The sequence below is a fragment of the Erinaceus europaeus genome, chromosome 10 (genome assembly GCF_950295315.1).
Source record: "Erinaceus europaeus chromosome 10, mEriEur2.1, whole genome shotgun sequence".
NCBI lineage: Eukaryota > Metazoa > Chordata > Mammalia > Eulipotyphla > Erinaceidae > Erinaceus > Erinaceus europaeus.
In genome coordinates, this window is record NC_080171.1 from 49959073 (window position 1) to 49978234 (window position 19162).

Sequence of the window (19162 nt, forward strand, 5' to 3'; positions counted from 1 at the left end):
CTTAACCAGCTAGGTAGCAAACATTACTTCATATAGTGTCTCTCCTCCCTTGCACTCCCTTCCACCTTAGGAATGTGTACCTCCAACTGCCTTGTCCTTGGTTGCCTGGTTTGAGCCAGTTAACAAAAAGACATTTGTTAGTGTTTGTATTTTTAAATAAAAATAAAAACAAAACCTTCCCTCTTAAAACTAGATCTTTACATTAACAGATGTAAATAGCAATTAACTAGCAAGATAATTCTATGTAACAGTAGCCTTGGTTGAAACAATCTTATTATTATTTTTCCTGCTTTGCAAAATCATAGCCATCTGAATGTACCGATCAGAAACAATATCTATACATAGTTGTTAGTCAAGTTAATGACTATAAGTAAGTATGTCAGTCACCAGAAGAGGCGATGCCAAGGCTATATATACAGATTGCCCATGAGGGGGAAATTAGAATCCCTGTTTGACTGATAGGGTAACTAAACTAATGTATGTTCAGAAAAGTCTAATGAGATCCCTTGCTCTAGGTCACATTGCCAAAAAATAGCAGAACCCAACGCATATCTGCTAGCAAGCATGGCCACCACTTTCCCATAAGTCTTTTTAGGAAAAGACACATCAAAATTAAAATAAAATAAAAATAAATTCTAAAATTAAAAGAGCCTGAAAATAGGCTGATATTTTTTAACTATCTGTCCTAATGAGATTTTGACTGTGGTGATGGTCCTTGAACTGATAATGGCTTAGAAATGCAATTGCCTCTTCATCTTTCTATCAGGAAACTAACCAATCATATTGGATTAACAGCATCTTTTTAGAAGAATAAACTAAAAAAAAAAAAAAAAGAAAAAATCAGGGGAGTAGAGGGACTGTTATATATATAATATACACTATACATGAACAGCACTCAACCTGCTCTTTTGATGATGTTTCAATGTAAAAATCAAGTACTGACCCACTCAGTAGTCTTGCTTTTTGGTACCTAACACTGTTACTATTGCTTTATCCCCATCACATGTAATAACTGCTTATTTCTATGATACCTAAGAAATTTTATCCTGGTGATTTTTTTTCAGATATTTTAAGTGTGAAAAGTATTTTGAAGAGAAGAAATATTTATGAGATAATGGAAGTAGTCCTAATTTAGATGTGATAATGACTACACAATTCTGTGTACTTACTAACAATCATTGAATCATACACTTGAAAGTAGTAAATTCCATAGTATGTAAGCAACATCTCAGTAAATCATTTTTAGTATAGTGAGATAATGTTACAAGACTGTAGAGATAAATTCTCCTTCCTTTCAGAATGAGAGGATAAAAAACATCACAGTGATAGAACACCTTTCCCTTCTGGAACAACAGGTGCACGCATCCCATCTCTGCTGAGTGGCATAACAGGACTATCAAAAAGAGACTACTTCTCCTTGTAGGCATCCAAGAATGGGGGGAGGATAGCTTAGGTGGGGGGCAGGAATGTCTTGAAATAACAGAGGAGGAAATCTTAATAAAGTGAAGAGAAACTAGTCAGATTAGGGCACAGCACATAAAAAAGTTCGGAAGTGAGAAAGGACTGACCTTTTGGAAGATGGGACTATAGCAGGGGAACTATAAGCACTTAAGCAGAAAGGCATATTTCTATGTATCAGTGCTTTGTATAATAGGCTCTTCTTTCATCCTTTTCATCATCCTTATGGGACAGATGGTAAGAGTGAAAGAGACCACAGCACCAAAGATTCCCTCTATTCAGTTGAAGCAGGACTCAAACCTGGATCATGTACTAGGCAAAACAGTAACTATACAAATGAGCTATTTTCCTGGCCCTTTTATTTCCATTTTGAAGTATAGAGCACCAGAAGAGTTAAATAATATGTCCAAAGTCACATAGCTAATGGGGATCTGAACCCAAGCTAGTCAATCCTCAGAAACTCCATATTGCTCCATATAAGGAGTAGCTGTTCTTAGTCAATGAGCATCTGGTCAATGATTTTGCACAAATGATAACATATGAATGCTTCCAAAGGGATTCTTGTATTAAGCAAAAAAAAAAAAAAAAAAAAATCCAGGAAAAACAGAACTCTGAAACAAAGTGGTCTGGTGATACAGGGAAGAGTGAAGGAGTGATCACAGAGGAACGTGACTAATCCTGCTGTCCACCCCAGCAAGAAGGGTCAAAGTGGTTCTGTATCACAGAACTTAGCCTAGAGTATAGAGTATTTGACAAACAAATCTACAGAATTACTCAAATATGTCTGACTTATCTGATGTCTCCTCAACACTGAAGTTTGCCATCATCACTTTAAAACTACTGGTGCTTGGGAAATGAAGTTGGGAAAGGAAAAAATGAATCCAAGAAATGGGATTGGGTCAGCATTGCTTCTGTTAGAGAAAGAAAGAGGCATCTTCCCCAAATGTGAGAGGACATATATGTCTCTGCTATCAAAAAAAAAAAAATGAAATAGAGAAAACAAACCAAAACTCCTTAGTTGAGTATTGAAGGCCTATAAGAATCTGCTGAAACATGAACAGCACTGCTTTCTTCCTCACACCTTCTGCTCTAGCACAATGGCCTCCATCATGCTCATTCATGTCTGAGCACACGTCTGAGCAAGTCTCTTTTTAACTCCCTCTGACTGGAAGCAGAAGGGGTGGCCTCCAATGTGCAGCTCTACTGTTACCTGCTGAAATTCCACCCCTCTGAACATAGACCAAATATCACCTCCAAGATCACAGATGTCAAAGCTAGGAAGAACTTCATACAGATCATCAATGTCAATTCTTTAGGTCACCTATGAAGAAGCAAGCCAAGGCCCAAAATGTTATGCAGTAAAAACTTGGTCTGGACCCTAAATATACATCAGGACCTAGGGAACAGGGTACATGTACACGTTTCTGTAAGTTAGGGGCAACTATAGAACTTAAAAGGTCTCAATTGTCTGCTGCAATTAGACTTAACAAACTCAGCTGACAAGTAGAAAGAAGACACCATAAAAAAGAAGACACCATAAAAAAGAAGACACCATAAAAAAGAAGACACCATAAAGAAGACACCATTAAATATTTACTACTTAGGCCTAGAGACTGCCCTACACTACTTCCTACTTTACTTTCCTCAATCACTTTATATACTCAATTAACTATACAAAGAAAGTAAGAGATATCCTCTAATCTCTCCTGACAGCAACAGTATTAATGTCACCCACTTGATAATCTTTAGAAGAAATACTGTATACAATTGGCTAAGAGATATACTGGCAAAAGTATATCTGCAATGAGTCAGTATATGCAGCAAACAAGTAGAAAGACCTAAAAAGACACCATAAAGTTCATGATGAAATAGTGTCTACTTAGACTATATAGCATAGATCTATATAGCATAGAACATATATATATATATATATATATAATAGAACTATATAGCATAGAAAATGCTCCTTTCCCTCCTCACCTAATTCCTATTATACTTTCCTCACTCACTCCAAAGCTAACCTTATCAAGGTAAGGACTGCAAAAGCTGAATAAGGGCAAGAGACTGGCATACGTTTTTTGTTTTTTTTTTTTTTTTTTTTTTTTATAAAAGGGAAGCACTGACTAAACCATAGGATAAAAGGGGTACAACTCCACACAGTTCCCACCACCAGATCTCTGTATCCCATCCCCTCCACTGATAGCTTTCCTATTCTTTAACCCTCTGGGAGTATAGACCCAAGATCATTGTGGGATGCAGAAGGTGGAAGGTCTGGCTTCTGTAATTGCTTCCCCGCTGAACATGGGTGTTGACAGGTCGATCCATACTCCCAGCTTGCCTCTCTCTTTCCTTAGCAGGGTGATGACTCTTTAGTCACTATCAGGCTACTCCATCAGCTGCGGCCCTATTCGGGAAGTTCTAAGATTCCCAAACAAACATAATGGGTCTAAACCTTGAATAGATCCCTCTCTCCATTGTTACTACTCATGTCCATCAGGAACAACACAGTAGACCCCTTTGTGAGCCCCCATAGAACCTTGCCCTCAACTTGGATCAACAATGGTAGAAAATGTTCCATCCTCCGAAAGAAGGCTGGACAACACACTCTATGTTCCACCTAAGGAAGATGGGTCCTGAAATTGGGGCAGCTTAGAATGTTCCTACTCATGACCACAGATATGAGCTCAGATCTACAGGGATGCAGAGGTCACATAGGCTCCTAGGCAGAATATGGGCCCCAGATCACATCAAATCGATGGGGTTTACATTCAACAATATTTATACAACCTTCCCATATTTGGGAGCTACTCTCTTCCTTGATCCAGCTTTCAGGTCCTTTTTCCAGCCATAAAAATCATCTCTCCAGACAATAACTTGGGTTGACCTGCATATCAGATGTCAGGCTCAGGAAAAAAAAACAAACTAGTATAATCATGGGCCCTTTGGAATATAACTAAAATAGGCCTACTAACTATCTATAAAACAGACATCCCCAAATCTTCATCTACAATATTCTAGATTTTAGGTTCATGATTAGTCCATAATTTGTTTGGATTTATATATAAAATTTATATATATTATAACTCTTTTTTCAGCCACTAGGTTCCAGATGCTAACATGATGCCAACCAGACTTTCCTGGACAGACAACCCCACCAATGTGTCCTGGAGCCCCACTTCCCCATAGCCCCACCCCACTAGGGAAAGAGAGACAGGCTGGAGTATGGATTGACCTGTCAACACCCATGTTCAGAGGATAGGCAATTACAGAAGCTAGACCTTCCAGCTTCTACACCCCATAATGACCCTGGGTCCACACTCCCAGAGGGATAAACAATAGAAAAGCTATCAGGGGAAGGGATGGGATACGGAGTTCTGGTGGTGGGAATTGTGTGGAGTTGTACCCCTCTTATCCTATGGTTTTTGTCCGTGTTTCCTTTTTATAAATAATTTTTTTTTTAAAAAAAGGAAAAAAAAAATTTCTATCAACTAAAGGAACATTATGACAACCTCTATTATAATCATCATCAAACAAGTAAAATGCAGTAAAACTTAATAGGTCTATTCCCTCCCCAACTTGAAGCCAGATCACACAAACCCAAAACCAATTTGGATACAACAAATGACACTCAATGATTTAACAACTGGAAGAAAATCTAATCTCATCAGATAAAGACAGCTGGATAAGGGCAAGAGACTGGCTTGCTTTAATGACCTTTTGGGTCATACCACATCACCCCAACATCTAGGGCTCTAGTTAGGGAACCCTTAAATTTTCACAAAGATATGATGACCCTAGACTTCCAATAGATCCCTTTCTCCACAAACACTGGTCACTTCCATCAGGAACATCATTATATTCCCTTCTATGGGCCTCTCCAGGACCTTACCCTCAATGTAGAGCAGCAACAATAAGGAGTGCTCCACTCTCTGAAGAAAGGTTGAGTCAGCCTATTTTGCCAATCGAGGAAGATTGGTCCTGAAATGAGTGCAGCCTAGAATGTTCTGAACTGTGACCATAAACTGTGAGTTCAGACTGACAGGGACTCAGAAGTCACACAGGCTCCTGTGCTAAATAGGAATATATATGGGCCCTAGCTCAAATTGATGGAATAAACGTCAATGATATTTATACATTTTCCTCATGTTTGGGAGCTACTCTGCCCTAATCCAGCTTTCTAGCCCTATTCTCAACTCTGACACTATCTTCCCAGACAATATTTTTAGTCCACCTGCATGTTAACTATCAGGCTCAGGCAAAAATTACTAAAGTCATGGGCCCCTTAGAACATACCTAAATTAAACTTTCTAGTTTCTTCCCACATGAAGACCCCTAATTTCATCTGCTCTACTCCTATCTCTGGGTTCCTGATTATTAAAAAATTTTTCCTCCTTTATTTTTTACCGCCTTTCAGCCACCAAGTTGCAAACACCATCCTGACCTGTATAGGCAGTCGACCTCACCAATGTGTCCTAGAACCTCAACTCTCCAGAGCCCTACCCCTCTAGGGAAAAAAAGAAACAAGCTAGGGATATGGATAGACCTGCCAAGGAACATGCTCTGTGGAGAAGCAATTACAGAAGCCAGACCTCCCACCTTCTACACTCTACAGAGAATTTTGGTCCATACTCCCAGAGAGGAGTATAGAAAGGATGAGGCATGGAATTTTTGGTGGTGGGAACTATATAGAATTGTACCCCTGTTATCCTAAAATCTTTTTAACTATTATTAATAATAAATAAATACATACATACATACATACATACATACATACATACATAAATAAGACTTGGTCTGGGAACCAAGTCATTAATCTTGTAGTGAAAGCCCTGCTCTACCCAAGGACACCAGACCTGCTTTATTCTCTGCTGACTCTTAACTGCTTCTTGATATCCACATTCCTGATCATCTTTTCCAGCGGTGTCAAAACTTTATCTTTTTTTATATTTTATTTATTGAAGAGAGACAGAGAGAAATTAAGAGGGAAGGAAAAGATATAGAAGGAGAGAGAAATAGAGATACCTGCAGCACTGCTTTACCCCTCATGAAGCTCTCTGCCCCCACTGTAAGTAGGGACCAGGGGTTTCAACTTGAGTCCTTGTGCACTGTAACATGTGTGCTCTACCAGGCATACCACCACCCAGCCCCCTATCCTTATATTTTTAAAGATGTATTTATTTTCAGAGTGACAGAGACCAGAACATTACTACAGTCCAGTACCAGAATTAAACCTGGGATCTCACATACAGAAGTCCTGAACTTTGTGAACAAAGAAACCAAAACATCATTAAATGGACTGCCCCCACATCCAATCTTATGATAGCTATAATTTGGTATGAATGACTTCAAGCAGCCCTTCTACCCTTCTTGCCTCACTCCCTTGATACCACAAGCCCTACTTCCTTCCCCTCCAAACCTACGCATCCTATTCTCTCTTCCTCCTCGGAGACACACCATCCGTCATGAGTTCCTTTATCCCTGACTCTCTTCTATATGGGTAACCAATACTTATCCTGAAAGATCCAGAATTTTCAAAAAATGGCCTCCTGCAGGAAACCATCCTTGACTGCCCATTGCCCCAGGTGACATGACTGCCTTTGTTCCTAAAGCACTCTAGAATCTCTCCTCTCTACTTCTCAGCACAAGCATTGAATCTAGCTACATACACCCATCTCTACCCTTCATCGGGCTATAGCTCAGCACAGGAGTTGTATTTATCTCTCCAGAACAAAAACAATACCCAACACGTTAAATTAGAATGAATAATTCTTCTTTCTTACCCTGTGCAATCAAAACCAAACAGATATATGTAATGAATTATGCCACGGAAATATTTAAACATGTATGTATAGGCCCTGTAAAAATGTCAGCATAAGATCAGCACTGCTGGACTGGAGAGACAGCATAATGGCTAGATGAAAAACTTTCATGCCTAAGGTTCTGAGGCCCAAGGTCCAATCCCCAGCACCATCATAAGCCAGAGCTGAGCAGAGTGGTCCCTGACTCTCCATACGTATCTCTATTTTTCTTTCTGTATCTGTGTCATTAAAATAAATAAAACATTTAAAAATTAATTATCTTTATTGGAATAGAGAGAGAACAGAGGGACAGGAGAAATAGCAAGAGAGAGAGAGAGAGAGATACCTGCAGCACTGCTTCATCACTTACAAAGCTTTCCCCCTGTAGGTGGGGACAGGGGGCTAGAACTCAGGTCCTTCTGCATTATAACACATGCAGTCAACCAGGTGTATCACCATCCGGCCCCTTAATTAAAATATATTTTTAAAAAATCAGCAATAAGATGACATGCCTACAGATCTCAGGCGGAAAACATCATTTACTATATACTCACATTCTTTAAATAAAGAGCATAAGAGGCACAATGGCATTATGAATTGGCAGCATCTAACACTTGAGGAGTCCCTTTAGAGAGGTTTGGTCACCTCAGCAATGCTGGCTGGGCAGAAGGGCTCCAGGTGTACAACACATTTCTTCTAAGCACAGAGGAGGAAGGAGAGAGGACTGGCACAGCCAGGGACCCACAGCCACATAATGAAATAAGGAATTACTCCCAAGGAAGCTTTACAGGGGGTCCAAGGTTCACTGTTTCTGGAAAGTGAGTACACAGTAACTTCAGGAAGCCCACCTAAGAAGACCACTGGCGCACCTGAGAGGAGAGCCAGGGGCTATCCATATATGGCTAAATGGAAACTCTGGGCCCCACAGAATTCAGTGTCAGATTCATACTGTGGATAGTGAGTACCAGTACCAGAACTAAGAAAATCGGCAGTTATACCAGGAAGACCTGAAACCCACATAGAGAAGGATACCTGGGCTGCTGAGCTTGAAGAAAGAGGAAACTGGATGTGAGGGCAGGGCATGGAAGGAAGTGACAGGGTGCAAGTGGAGGAGAAAACAGGGGCAAGTGAGAAAGTGGGATTTCAGAAACAGATAGGATTTCAAGAGACTCATGATTGAATGAGGAAAATTGTGTTTGTGAACCTGAGTTGCAATTAAGACTGCTAGTAAACTGACAATAGTTTGTCCCTCCCACTAACATGCAGAGTCCATTTATACTCTCACAGCTTGCCCAAAATCATATACTCAAGAAATGGCTCATACTCTCTCAATAAGAAAATCCACAAATGAGTACAGAGGGGAATTTATTCTGCATGTTCTTTCTTACCTATTTATTTATTTATTTTCCCTTTTGTTGCCCTTGTTGTTGTAGTTATTATTGATGTCGTTGTTGTTGGATAGGACAGGGAGTAATGGAGAGAGGAGGGGGAGACAGAGAGGGGGAGAGAAAGATAGATACCTGCAGACCTGCTTCACCGCCTGTGAAGCAACTCCTCTGCAGGTGGGGAGCCGAACCAAGATCCTTATGCCAGTCCTTGTGCTTTGCACCATGTTCACGCTTAACCTGCTGCACTACTGCCTGACTCCCTATTCTGCATGATCTTATACCACCTGAAGGAGGGCTAGTTGAACCCTACTCCTCTCAGATAATAGCACCTCTAAATCACTGTCCCACTAGGGAAAGAAAGAGAGAGGCTGGGAGTATGGATCAACCTGTCAAAACCCATGTTCAGCAGGGAAGTAATTACAGAAGCCAGACCTTCCACCTTCTGCACCCCATAATGACCCTGAGTCCATACTCCCAAAGGGATAAAGAATAGGAAAGCTATCAGGGGAGGGGGTGGGATAGGATATGGAGTTCCAGAGGCGGTAATTGTATGGAATTATACCCCTCTTATGCTATGGTCTTGTCAGCATTTCCATTTTATAAATAAAAATTTAAAAAAAAAAAAAAAAAGTAGCACCTCTGACAAGTCACATGGAAACTGAAACTCATTACTGAAGAGCTCCTCTCTGTCTCCCTACTGCTGATTCTCAAAGTAGTGGACAGCTCCCCACCCACTCCACCCCACCCCCACCCCCACACATACAGACACCATACCACACCAATCCCTCTTCCACATTATCACTCAAATCTGGCATCTTCCTTCCAAATGCTGTGGCCTCTGCTCCACTTCAGTGCTCACCGCCACCCATAGTCTTTTGGCCTCCCTACTGCCACCTCCACAATTTGGCCACATCAACTTCACCAAAGTTATCTTCCTAAAATAATCTCATCACATCTGCCTAGTTACAAAACCTTCCAGATTCCCATTCTTTCGAATCCAAAGTTAGCATGACATTTCAAGCACTGCACAGTTCAAATGAGACTTTGCAGTCTCACACCCCCTAAGATTCTCCTTCCTTCCTCTCATCCCCACACACAAACTAAGTGCCCTATTGAATTTAAGATGTGCCCATCTTAGTTTCTACTCAGGCCTATGCCTTATCCTCTTGTTCCATCCAGTACAATCCTGCTCAGCCTTCAAGACCCACTTCAAATACCATCTCTTCTTTAAAGTCTTTGCCAGTCCGTAAACTACTGGGTTGTCAGAAAAGTCATGATGCATTTTTGCAAAGAAAGAATGCATCATGATTTTTCCAACAAGCCAATAGGATGGTCAACTGTGCCCTCCAAACCTGCTGCCCTAAGGTAGTTACTAAAAGCACTTTTAGTCTACAGTTCCCTACCAAGAACTATACATTATTTGGTCCTCCTACCCAAAGCCAAGCCTGGCCCAAATCAGAATTTGTAACTTATGTAACCATGTAACTATGTCTTTTGCTAGAGCCTAAGCTCCAGCACCGAGACTACAGATTGCTAGTATCTGAAAAAGAATGAGTGGGGGAATGAAAAAAAATCAATATAATTCTAAGAAAAGTACAGCAGTCTAGGAGGTGGCACAGTAGATAAAGTTTTAGACTCTCAAGCATAAGGTCCTGAGTTCAGTCCCAAGCATCTGGTGCCCTATCTCTCCTCCTCTCTCTCATAAAAAGTATACAAGTCAGTCTTCTCTAAATGGCATCTAAAATTCTAGTGGAGAAGTTATATCAGAATAAAAGGTGTGGGAGGGGTGACTACCATGAACGATAGAGCTGTTTTTTTGTTTCTTTTTCCTTTTTCATTCTGTCTTTGATAGATAAGGAGAGACTGAGAAGGAAGAGAAAGACAAAAAGGAGAAAATATACCTGCTGTACTGCTCCACCACTCAGGAAGCTTTCTCCCTGCAGGTGGGGATTGGAGTCTTTAAGCCCAGGTCCTCATGCATAGTAACATGTGCATTCTACTCAGTACACCCCACCTGCCCCCACAGATCTTTTCTCTTCTAAGTATTTGACATAAGTACTGGTGGACTGAATAACCTTAGTAGAGTTAAGTATAAACTATTCTGTATTTAATTCTCAAATCCCATGTTATAACAAAGCATTTAGGGCAAAATATAAACATCCACAAGGGAGTTAATGGGAAAAAATCAAGTAAGAAAAATCCTTTAGGAAATAACCTTTTGTTGACAGAATTCTGTAGGGTCACAAATCACTATAATATTTATGATGTTTATGGGCCTATGAGATAGTCCACCTAGTAGCATACCAGCTTTGCCATGTGTACAACCTAGGTTTGTTCCCTGGCCCTTACAATAATGAGGGGAACTTGTGCTATAGTCTGTCTGTCTTTGTTTTTGTGTGTGTGTGTGTGTGTGTGTCTCTCTCTCTCTCTCTCTCACTGAAAAAGTCAGCCCAGAGCAGTGAAATTCCAGTGAAGAAAGAAAAAAAAATAGTTAAAAACATTTTTCCTTCATTGAGGATGCAAGCCCTATTTCTATGCCCCCACATTATCTTCCTAGCACCTAAAAAGAAAAAGGGTACATAAGTTTATTGAAAAAAACACTCCATCCCAGAGGTACCAACCACGACAGTTCCTCTACTATCTTTAGTAAAAAAAAAAAAAAAAAAAGGAGCAAAAGAGGAGGAAGGGGAGGAAGAGGTGGTGGCAGGGGCCAGGTGATGGTGCAGCCAGTCTGGAACACATGTTACCAAGTGCAGTGATCTGGGTTCAAACTCCTACTCCCCTCCTGCAGGGAGGAAGCTTCACAGAGAGTGAAGCAGGTCTGCAGGTGTCTATCATACCTTCTCCCTTTCTATCTTCCCCTCCCCTCTCAATTTCTCTCTATCCTATCTAACAAAGAGAGAGAGAGAAAGGGGCCACTAGGAGCAGTGAATTCCAAAGGCTAGTACCAATCCCCAGTGATAACACTGCTGGCAAAAAAAGGGGGGGGTGGGCACAGGAAATTTCTAAACTATCCTCTTCTGCCAATAAGAGATCTCCTCTTCCTCACCAAAGCATAGAATTTTACAACTCCTCAGGCTAGTATAATACTTAAGAAGTAATGAGAACCTAGTAGTTGTTGAGTTTTTAAAACAAAAGATATAGGAAAACTGAAAAGTTATTAAACAACAGTTTCATCATTCATTCATTTAAAAAATGAATTTACAGGAGTCCGGCGGTACCTGGGTTAAGCACACGTGGCGCCAAGCACAACCAACGCAAGGATCCCGAAGGTCCCGGTTCCCCACCAGCAGGGGAGTCGCTTCACAGGGGGTGAAGCAGATCTGCAGATGTCTATCTTTTTCTCCCCCTCTGCCTCTCCCATCTCTCTCCATTTCTCTCTGTCCTATCTAACAATGACGATATAAATAATAACAACAGTAATAACTAAAACAACAATAAAAAAAATGAATTTACCAGGGTCAGGTGGTGACACACCTGATTGAGCACACAAATACCATGTGCAAGGATGACGTTCAAGTCCCCAGTTCTCACCTGTGGGGGGAAAGTTTCATGAGTGGTAAAGAGGTGCTGTAGGCATCTCTCTTTCTCCATCTCTCCAACTTGCCTCTATTTCTCTCTGTTTCTATCCATAAAATTTAAAAAATAAATAAAGTAGGAGTCCAGATGATGATGCACCTGGTTGAGTGTACACATTAGCATATGCAAGGACCTGCAGAAGCATATATAAAACAAATAAATAAAATAATATATGTTTTATTTTTCCTGGTGTGTGTGTTTCCAGAGCACTACTCAGCTCTGGATATTTTTAAATTTTTAACACTTATTTATTTATTTTGGGTAGAGAGAGAAATTGAGAGGAAAGAGAGAGAGAGAAGCACTACTTCACCACTTGTGATGCTTTCCCCACTGCAGGTGGGTGGCAGGGGCTTGAACCTGGGTTCTTGCACACGGAAGCATGTGTGCTCAACCAGGTGTGCCACCACCCAGCCCCATAAATCTTTTTTAAAATATGAATTACCATGTATCCGTGTGCCAGGTTTTTCTGCTGCTCAGAAGCATAATTTCACCCAACCTGGATAGAGGCCTCCTTCCTACGTAGTACATCTCAAGTCCTTGGTTCATTTTGTAGTTAATAGACATAGCTAAGGTGATTGGTCATATGTCTCAGTGCACCCAAGACAGTGCCCATTTATACCTATTGCCCAAGAGTTCATTCCTAACAGCACCTCCCTTCTCACTCAACACTGCCCTGATCCAGACAATAATACATAACCCTAAATATAACAAATCTTTTCTAAAAAAACCAATTAAGGACTCAAATTTTTCACCCCGTTTACTAGTTACTTCCAGTCTTGTCCTTTACAACATGAGTATAGCACTGATTTAATGAAAAGGACAAAGAAAGAAGCAGTTGGAGAATCCGGCTGGACATCAGATTGAGACCACATTGTGGAGTGGGCACATGCGTGCCCCAGATACAAGGACATTTAATTTAATATAAAATTAGGAGCAGTAAAAATTTTTGAGGGAGTGAATGATTAATCAAAGTACCACTAAAGTATTACTACCTTGATTACAGGGAAGGTTATTAAGAGAGGTGAAAAAATAAATAAAACTGACCACAGGTCATACCAACAGACAGCCTAAAGCTATAAATAAAGGGTGTCACAGATGAAAATAGCAACAAACATGCTAGCTGGTAATTTGCCTTTAAGTGTAGTTTGAAAGCTTCAGGGATAAACAGATTTAGTTGAGCAAGTTCTAGTTCATTTGGTCTATGGTCCTGAGGGCCTAGCACTAGCTAGGGATAGACCCGTCTGTCATTGGTGGAAAGGAACTCAATTTTTGTTTTATTTTCACCTTAAGGGTCACATTTTAAAATGTAGTATTCATTGTCAAGTTTTCCCATAAAGAAGAGGACAGGAATCTCAACATGCCTTCTCCAGATATTCCACTATTGCATCACTTGAAACCAACCCTCTTCAAGCAGCGACTTGTAAAAATCAAGTCAAGTAAAATGGCAGCAGCAGGAGCTGCTGTGAGTGTTGCTCCTACTGCTGCAGGGGCCTCAACTTCAAGCAAGAGAGAGAGAGAGTGAGTGAGTGAGTCTCTTCTTCGGAGCTGTCAAGGGTTAAAAAAGGAACAGTCAATAAATCAACAGGTCGCGAGCAAGAGCCAAGCCCAGGGTGATCAGGGTGCGCCAGCCACGGGAGGAAGTGGCTAATTACTTAAATACAGTCTTGACGACAGGATCCCAGAGTTATTTCGGGAAGCTTCTCCCCTCAACCGACCGCGGACAAGGGGAGCTGCTTGGGAAGAAAAAAAAAAAAAAAAAAAAAAAAGCATGATTCCGGTGAACAGAGGGAAAAGCACCAGTTCCTGGACTGCCGCTCCAGATCACTAGCCCCGGCCGGCCCAATCCTGCCCTCTCCAGCAGACAGCCCCCACCTCCCCGCCAGGCTCCTTCCTCTGGCGGTGCCCCTTCTCATCGATTCTAAATTATTTGGCCGTCCTGCCACCAGGAAACTTGCGTAGAAGGTGAGATTCCAGATTTAAAGACGATTCCACAAACCCTAGAGGACTAGTATCCGAGACCTCGAGGTCAACCTCGTAAAGGACCCTGGAGAGGTTCTCAGCAGCTCGCTGCACCGAGACCCGGGCAACCGCGTGCTCGCATCCATCAACCCGCAGAGACGCGGGGCTCTCCAAGCCCACGACCTCACGGTGCGGGTGCCTGGAAACAGCAGCGCCTCCCCTCCGTGTGCTACAGAGACCCTCTGCACTCTCTCCAGGACAGGACCTTCCAAGACCGGGTGCCCCCACCTGCAGCCCAGCTCCGGTCCTCGGAGCGGCAGACTGCAGGTCCCAGACAGGGGAGGAGGAGGCGGGTCCTTAGCTGCCCCGGCCGGATTCGTTCATCCCTCCCAGGTTTAGGGGCAGCGCCCGCACCCGCCGCTGCCCAGTACCTCGTCCGCTTCTAGCTCTGCCCGGTTGTCCACGAGCGCCATGTTCCTCCTTTGGCTGTCGAACCAAACAGGGAGCTCAGAGGCGACTCGGTCTCTCTGCCCCGCGCTCAGCCCAACAACCCAGAGAGGAAGGGGTCGGCCCCGGTTTTGAACCGGGAACGGGGCCCGGGCGGAGCCAGAGCGCAGCGACTCGAATGCTTTCTCCGCCCCCGAGCCCAAAGACCAGAAGAGCATCCATGTCCCGGGAGGGCGCGGGCCCTTGGCTTCGCCGCAAGCTCCGCCCCACCCGCAGCCCTCGCCCCGCCCTTCACGCGGCTCCGACCGAAGCAGCCAACCAAGTTCCTACAACGTTACTCCGCCCCCAGCCTGCACAAACCTTGGACCGCCCCCCCCAACCTGGGCGGGGCGGTGTCGCGGGCCGGGTCGCCCGATGAACTTGAGTCTTTGCAAGTCTGGTCTGACCTCCGGGATGGTGCCCTGAGGTCCCTTCTGCCTACTCTCTGTGGAGGGCTTGCACTTGCTTGGTGCTGAGAGCCCAAGATTGACAAGGTCATAGTCAAAATAAAGCCACTCAGTCCACCTGGTACTTGGACTTGATACAAAGCTACTTTTCCCACTCAGTGGGCACTGTGTATTTCAGATGGTGTAGTCAGAAGTCAGCCTGGGGTCACGGTCAGTAATCACCAGAAGTCTTTATCTCACCACACCACCTGACCAAGACAGTAGGTCTGTAGCATAATGATCAGATACAGTGACTCTAAATTTGAAAAATAAAGGGGGAAACCACACGACGTTTACACAATTAAGAGCTGCTCTACGCCTACTATGTGCTGTCATCTTTACACTCCCTGTAGTATTCCACAGTGAACCTGTTCTAACTCTAAACGTGTAGAATTTCGCTTGAACATTATCTTCTTCAAGACTGCATCTCTAGCGCCTGTATCAGTGTTTTGAATATAGTAGGTAGGTGCTAGACAAATAGTTACTGGCTGAATTTAAAAATTGACTATTTCTTCTAAGGAGTAAAATAATTGAACTATCCAAGCCAATTTAAAATGTTAAAGCTCAATTTTCAGATACTATTTTTAGGGTTAGCTTTACTTCACAAACCATAAAATTTACCAAGTGTGTACTTTGATGACAAAACTTTGCAGAATACTCATGCAATCATAATATTAGACACCTTAAAAAAGTTCCCTGCCTCACTAGATGTCAACTTCTTGCCTCTAGTCTTTCACCTCTGTAAACTAGTGATCTGCTTTCTATCATCATTGTTCTGCATTGTCTATAGTTTTATATAAATCAAATCACAGAACAGGTGACCTTTTGTTTCTGGCTCATGAGACACAGTTTAATGGTCATTAACTGATCTTTATAAAAATAGCTAAAAATGACTGAATACTTACTATGTGCTAACCCTTACCCTGGCATATATTATTCATCTTTCATAATCCCATAATATCTTACAGATGACTAGACAGGGACTCAGAGAGTATAAGTAACTTGCATAAGGTCAGACCGCTAATAAGCAAGTAGAGATGTCAGGTTCTGAACTCCAGCAATATGATTTTAGTATGTGACTACTTACCACTGGACTACACTGCGTCCTGCAACCCTCTATTTCTCCCTGTAATGTTTCATTAGAGCAGCTGTTTGCACATGTTTATACACAGACTTTCAGTGAGTCATTTTTGCATCCTTGAAACCTGCTCACTGACTTTAATGAGTCATCATATAATTTTATACTTGAAAAATAAATTTATTTCTATCCCATAAACTACATTAAAAAAGATCAGAGTGTGAAGATGTTTCCACAGCACTATGAAATCACTACAAATTGTTAGTTACAGTGAATGGATTTTATGGTTAAGTAAATTAAATCTCAGTAAAGCTGTTTTTTCTTAAACTGACAAACATTGTCATGTTATAAAGATGAAATTCTACAAAGTTGTAAAACAATGGTAACTAAGAAATTTTTAAACTGGTTAACATATTTTGGGGTATTATTATTAGAATCATATATCTGGAACTAGAAGGGACTTTGAGGCCATTTATTTCCAATACACACGAAAATTTCCATTTCAACTCTTCTGTTTATACTTCACTTTCTCAGGCTAGATTTCCTGTCTTAGTCCAGATTCTACTCTGTATTACTCATGCATGATTCTGTTTTAAAGTTCATTGAATGTTAAATTAATATCATATTTTACATGAAACTATTGCATTGGTCACTTCTTCCTCTTTTATGTGGTTTGTTGTGTCTTATGAATTTCAACTCCTCAAATTCTGAAAAGTAAAAAAAGTTAATTCTAGTGGCATGATTTGTGTTATGAATAAGAATCAAAAATCAGTAACTTTTCAAAAATTTATTCATATAGATGCAGTGGGTAGATTTGCTTAGATATGGTAATATCAATGCTTTAGCATAATTCATTATTAATGTCAGGCACAATCTGAAACCCTGTATATTTAAATTCACATGCCTAGGTGAGCAACACTTACATTTCTGAGGAAGTTAATTACAGACACTGAATGAATAAATGTGTTCTAGCCACTGGAACATTTAGTTAGATTCCCTTTACTCCTGGCAAATACCAACTTGCTTTCCCTGAACTTGTGATTTTACAAGATCATGATTCACAAATTTCAAACAGCTTTTGACAACGAAGAACTAGGATGGATTCATTTTTGCAACAGAATTGCCTTTGTCAGTTTGCTAATAATGTATGCCAACAGTAAAGTGAGATTACTCAGATATTCCATTTCCCAAAAGAAGCTATCATGGTGATTAAGCAAGAGCAATGTCTGAATCTCTGAATCTTTTTTTTTTAACTTGGAAAGCACACCTACCAAGGACTGTTAGGGTTTCAAAATAACTCTAACGCTGCAGATAATCTAATCTTTACTATTCCTAAATTTACCTGTAGACAGCATGGGTTGTTGTTGATGCTGATACTCTGACAGAGAAAATTGCAACTCATTTTCTATAGTAAGAAAGAGAATAGTTATAAATGTGGAAAAGAAAATTTTTAGATATGGGTGGGGTAGATAGCATAGTGGCTATGCAAAGAAACTCTAATGCCTGAGCCTCCCAGGTTTAATCCCCCTGCACTACCATAAGCCAGAGCTGATTAGTGCTCTGGTAAAAAAACAAAACAACAACAACAAAAAAAAAAAAACCTCTTTTTTTTTAGATATTCCCATCCAAGTTATTATTGTAAATCAAGTATTTGTTAATGACTCTTACACATTCATGGCTTAGCTCAAGGATAATTTCCCTCTAAAACAGGTTCTCTCCCTTAATAGCAAACTGCCACAGCGTCCTGCTAGCACATACCACTATCTGAAATAGTCTTGTCCATATATTTGTTTAATTGCTATGGCCTGCCACCCTCAACAACAAATTCCACATACTATATGGTGAGTTCCAAAAGGGAAGGACTTTGTATTTTGTGTCTATAACAAGAACTCTACTGCCCAAAACTTAACTAATACTTAACAAATAGCATTGAGTGAATTAATGAAAGTAGAAAAAGACTTGATGTTATTGATATACAGGGAAGCATGCTGCCTAACTAAAAAAAAAATATTCTGAAGGATTCCTATACTACTAGAAATAGTCAATGTAAAGAAATTTTGTCAGTTGAACTACTTGATTTCCAGAAAAATTAAAGAAAAATTGCTCAAGGGAGGCCTGTGCCCATTAGCTGTTTGCTTTTTCATCTCACAATCTGAATCTGGTGTGATAGTTAGAAGGTCCTGCAACCCCAATGAGCCAATTTTTGAGAATGAAAATCATTAACTAAAAGAGTGACACAAAAGATTGGAATGAGTCTGAATTTCTGATAATTGTCAAACTGCCATACATACTACCAATTTCCAGATTTCTACTACATGGATAATAAATTCGTGACTGTTTTGTTTATGTCACTGTTACACTGAGATTTAACCTAAGTCTGAATGCGTACACATCTAATTCGAAACTGCTCTGGATCCTCATGTGCATTCTACTCCAGCTATAAAGGATTTGGAACTTCATGTCAGTGTTGGACTGGTGAAGCTCACACACATCTCTCCTCAGAAGACTTCCCCAGTCCTCTTTCCAATTTCTGTTTCACCTTAGTTTCTGTTGTACTTCTCCTGACATTGCTAAAAGATACTAACCTCTTTTATTTCTTTTTAATTGTTTATATTTATTATTGGATAGAGAGGTGGCAGTCGTTGACTATGTGGGTCATAGTCTGTCTGTAGCCACAGGGGCAGTTCGGGTTGTCCACCTCTCCAGATTCAAAGGAGGTCTTGAAACTTTACATCAGGCTCAACCTGATGCTGTTGACTGGCTATGGAAGAAGGGCAAACGCTAGAAGAAGAATTGGATAGAGACAGAGAAATTGAGAGGGGTAGAGGGGATAGAGAGGGAAAGAGACAGTAAGAAACCCACAGCTCTACTTTCACCACGGTGAAGCTTTCCCCCTGCAGGTGAGGATCAGGGACTTAAACCAGGGTCTTTGTGCACTGTAATGTAACTTAACCAGGTGCACTACCACCT

At 41.1% G+C, this 19162-nt stretch overlaps 1 protein-coding gene across 1 annotated transcript in view; it reads right to left on the reverse strand.

Moving 5' to 3' along the window:
• Positions 1-14851, reverse strand: part of TTC39B (tetratricopeptide repeat domain 39B) — a 140910-nt gene extending 126059 nt beyond the window's left edge. The window contains 2 exon segments of the mRNA XM_016193696.2: positions 14614-14728; positions 14730-14851. Coding sequence (XP_016049182.1) covers positions 14614-14728; positions 14730-14851 — 237 coding nt within the window.
• Positions 14852-19162: the final 4311 nt, after the last annotated feature.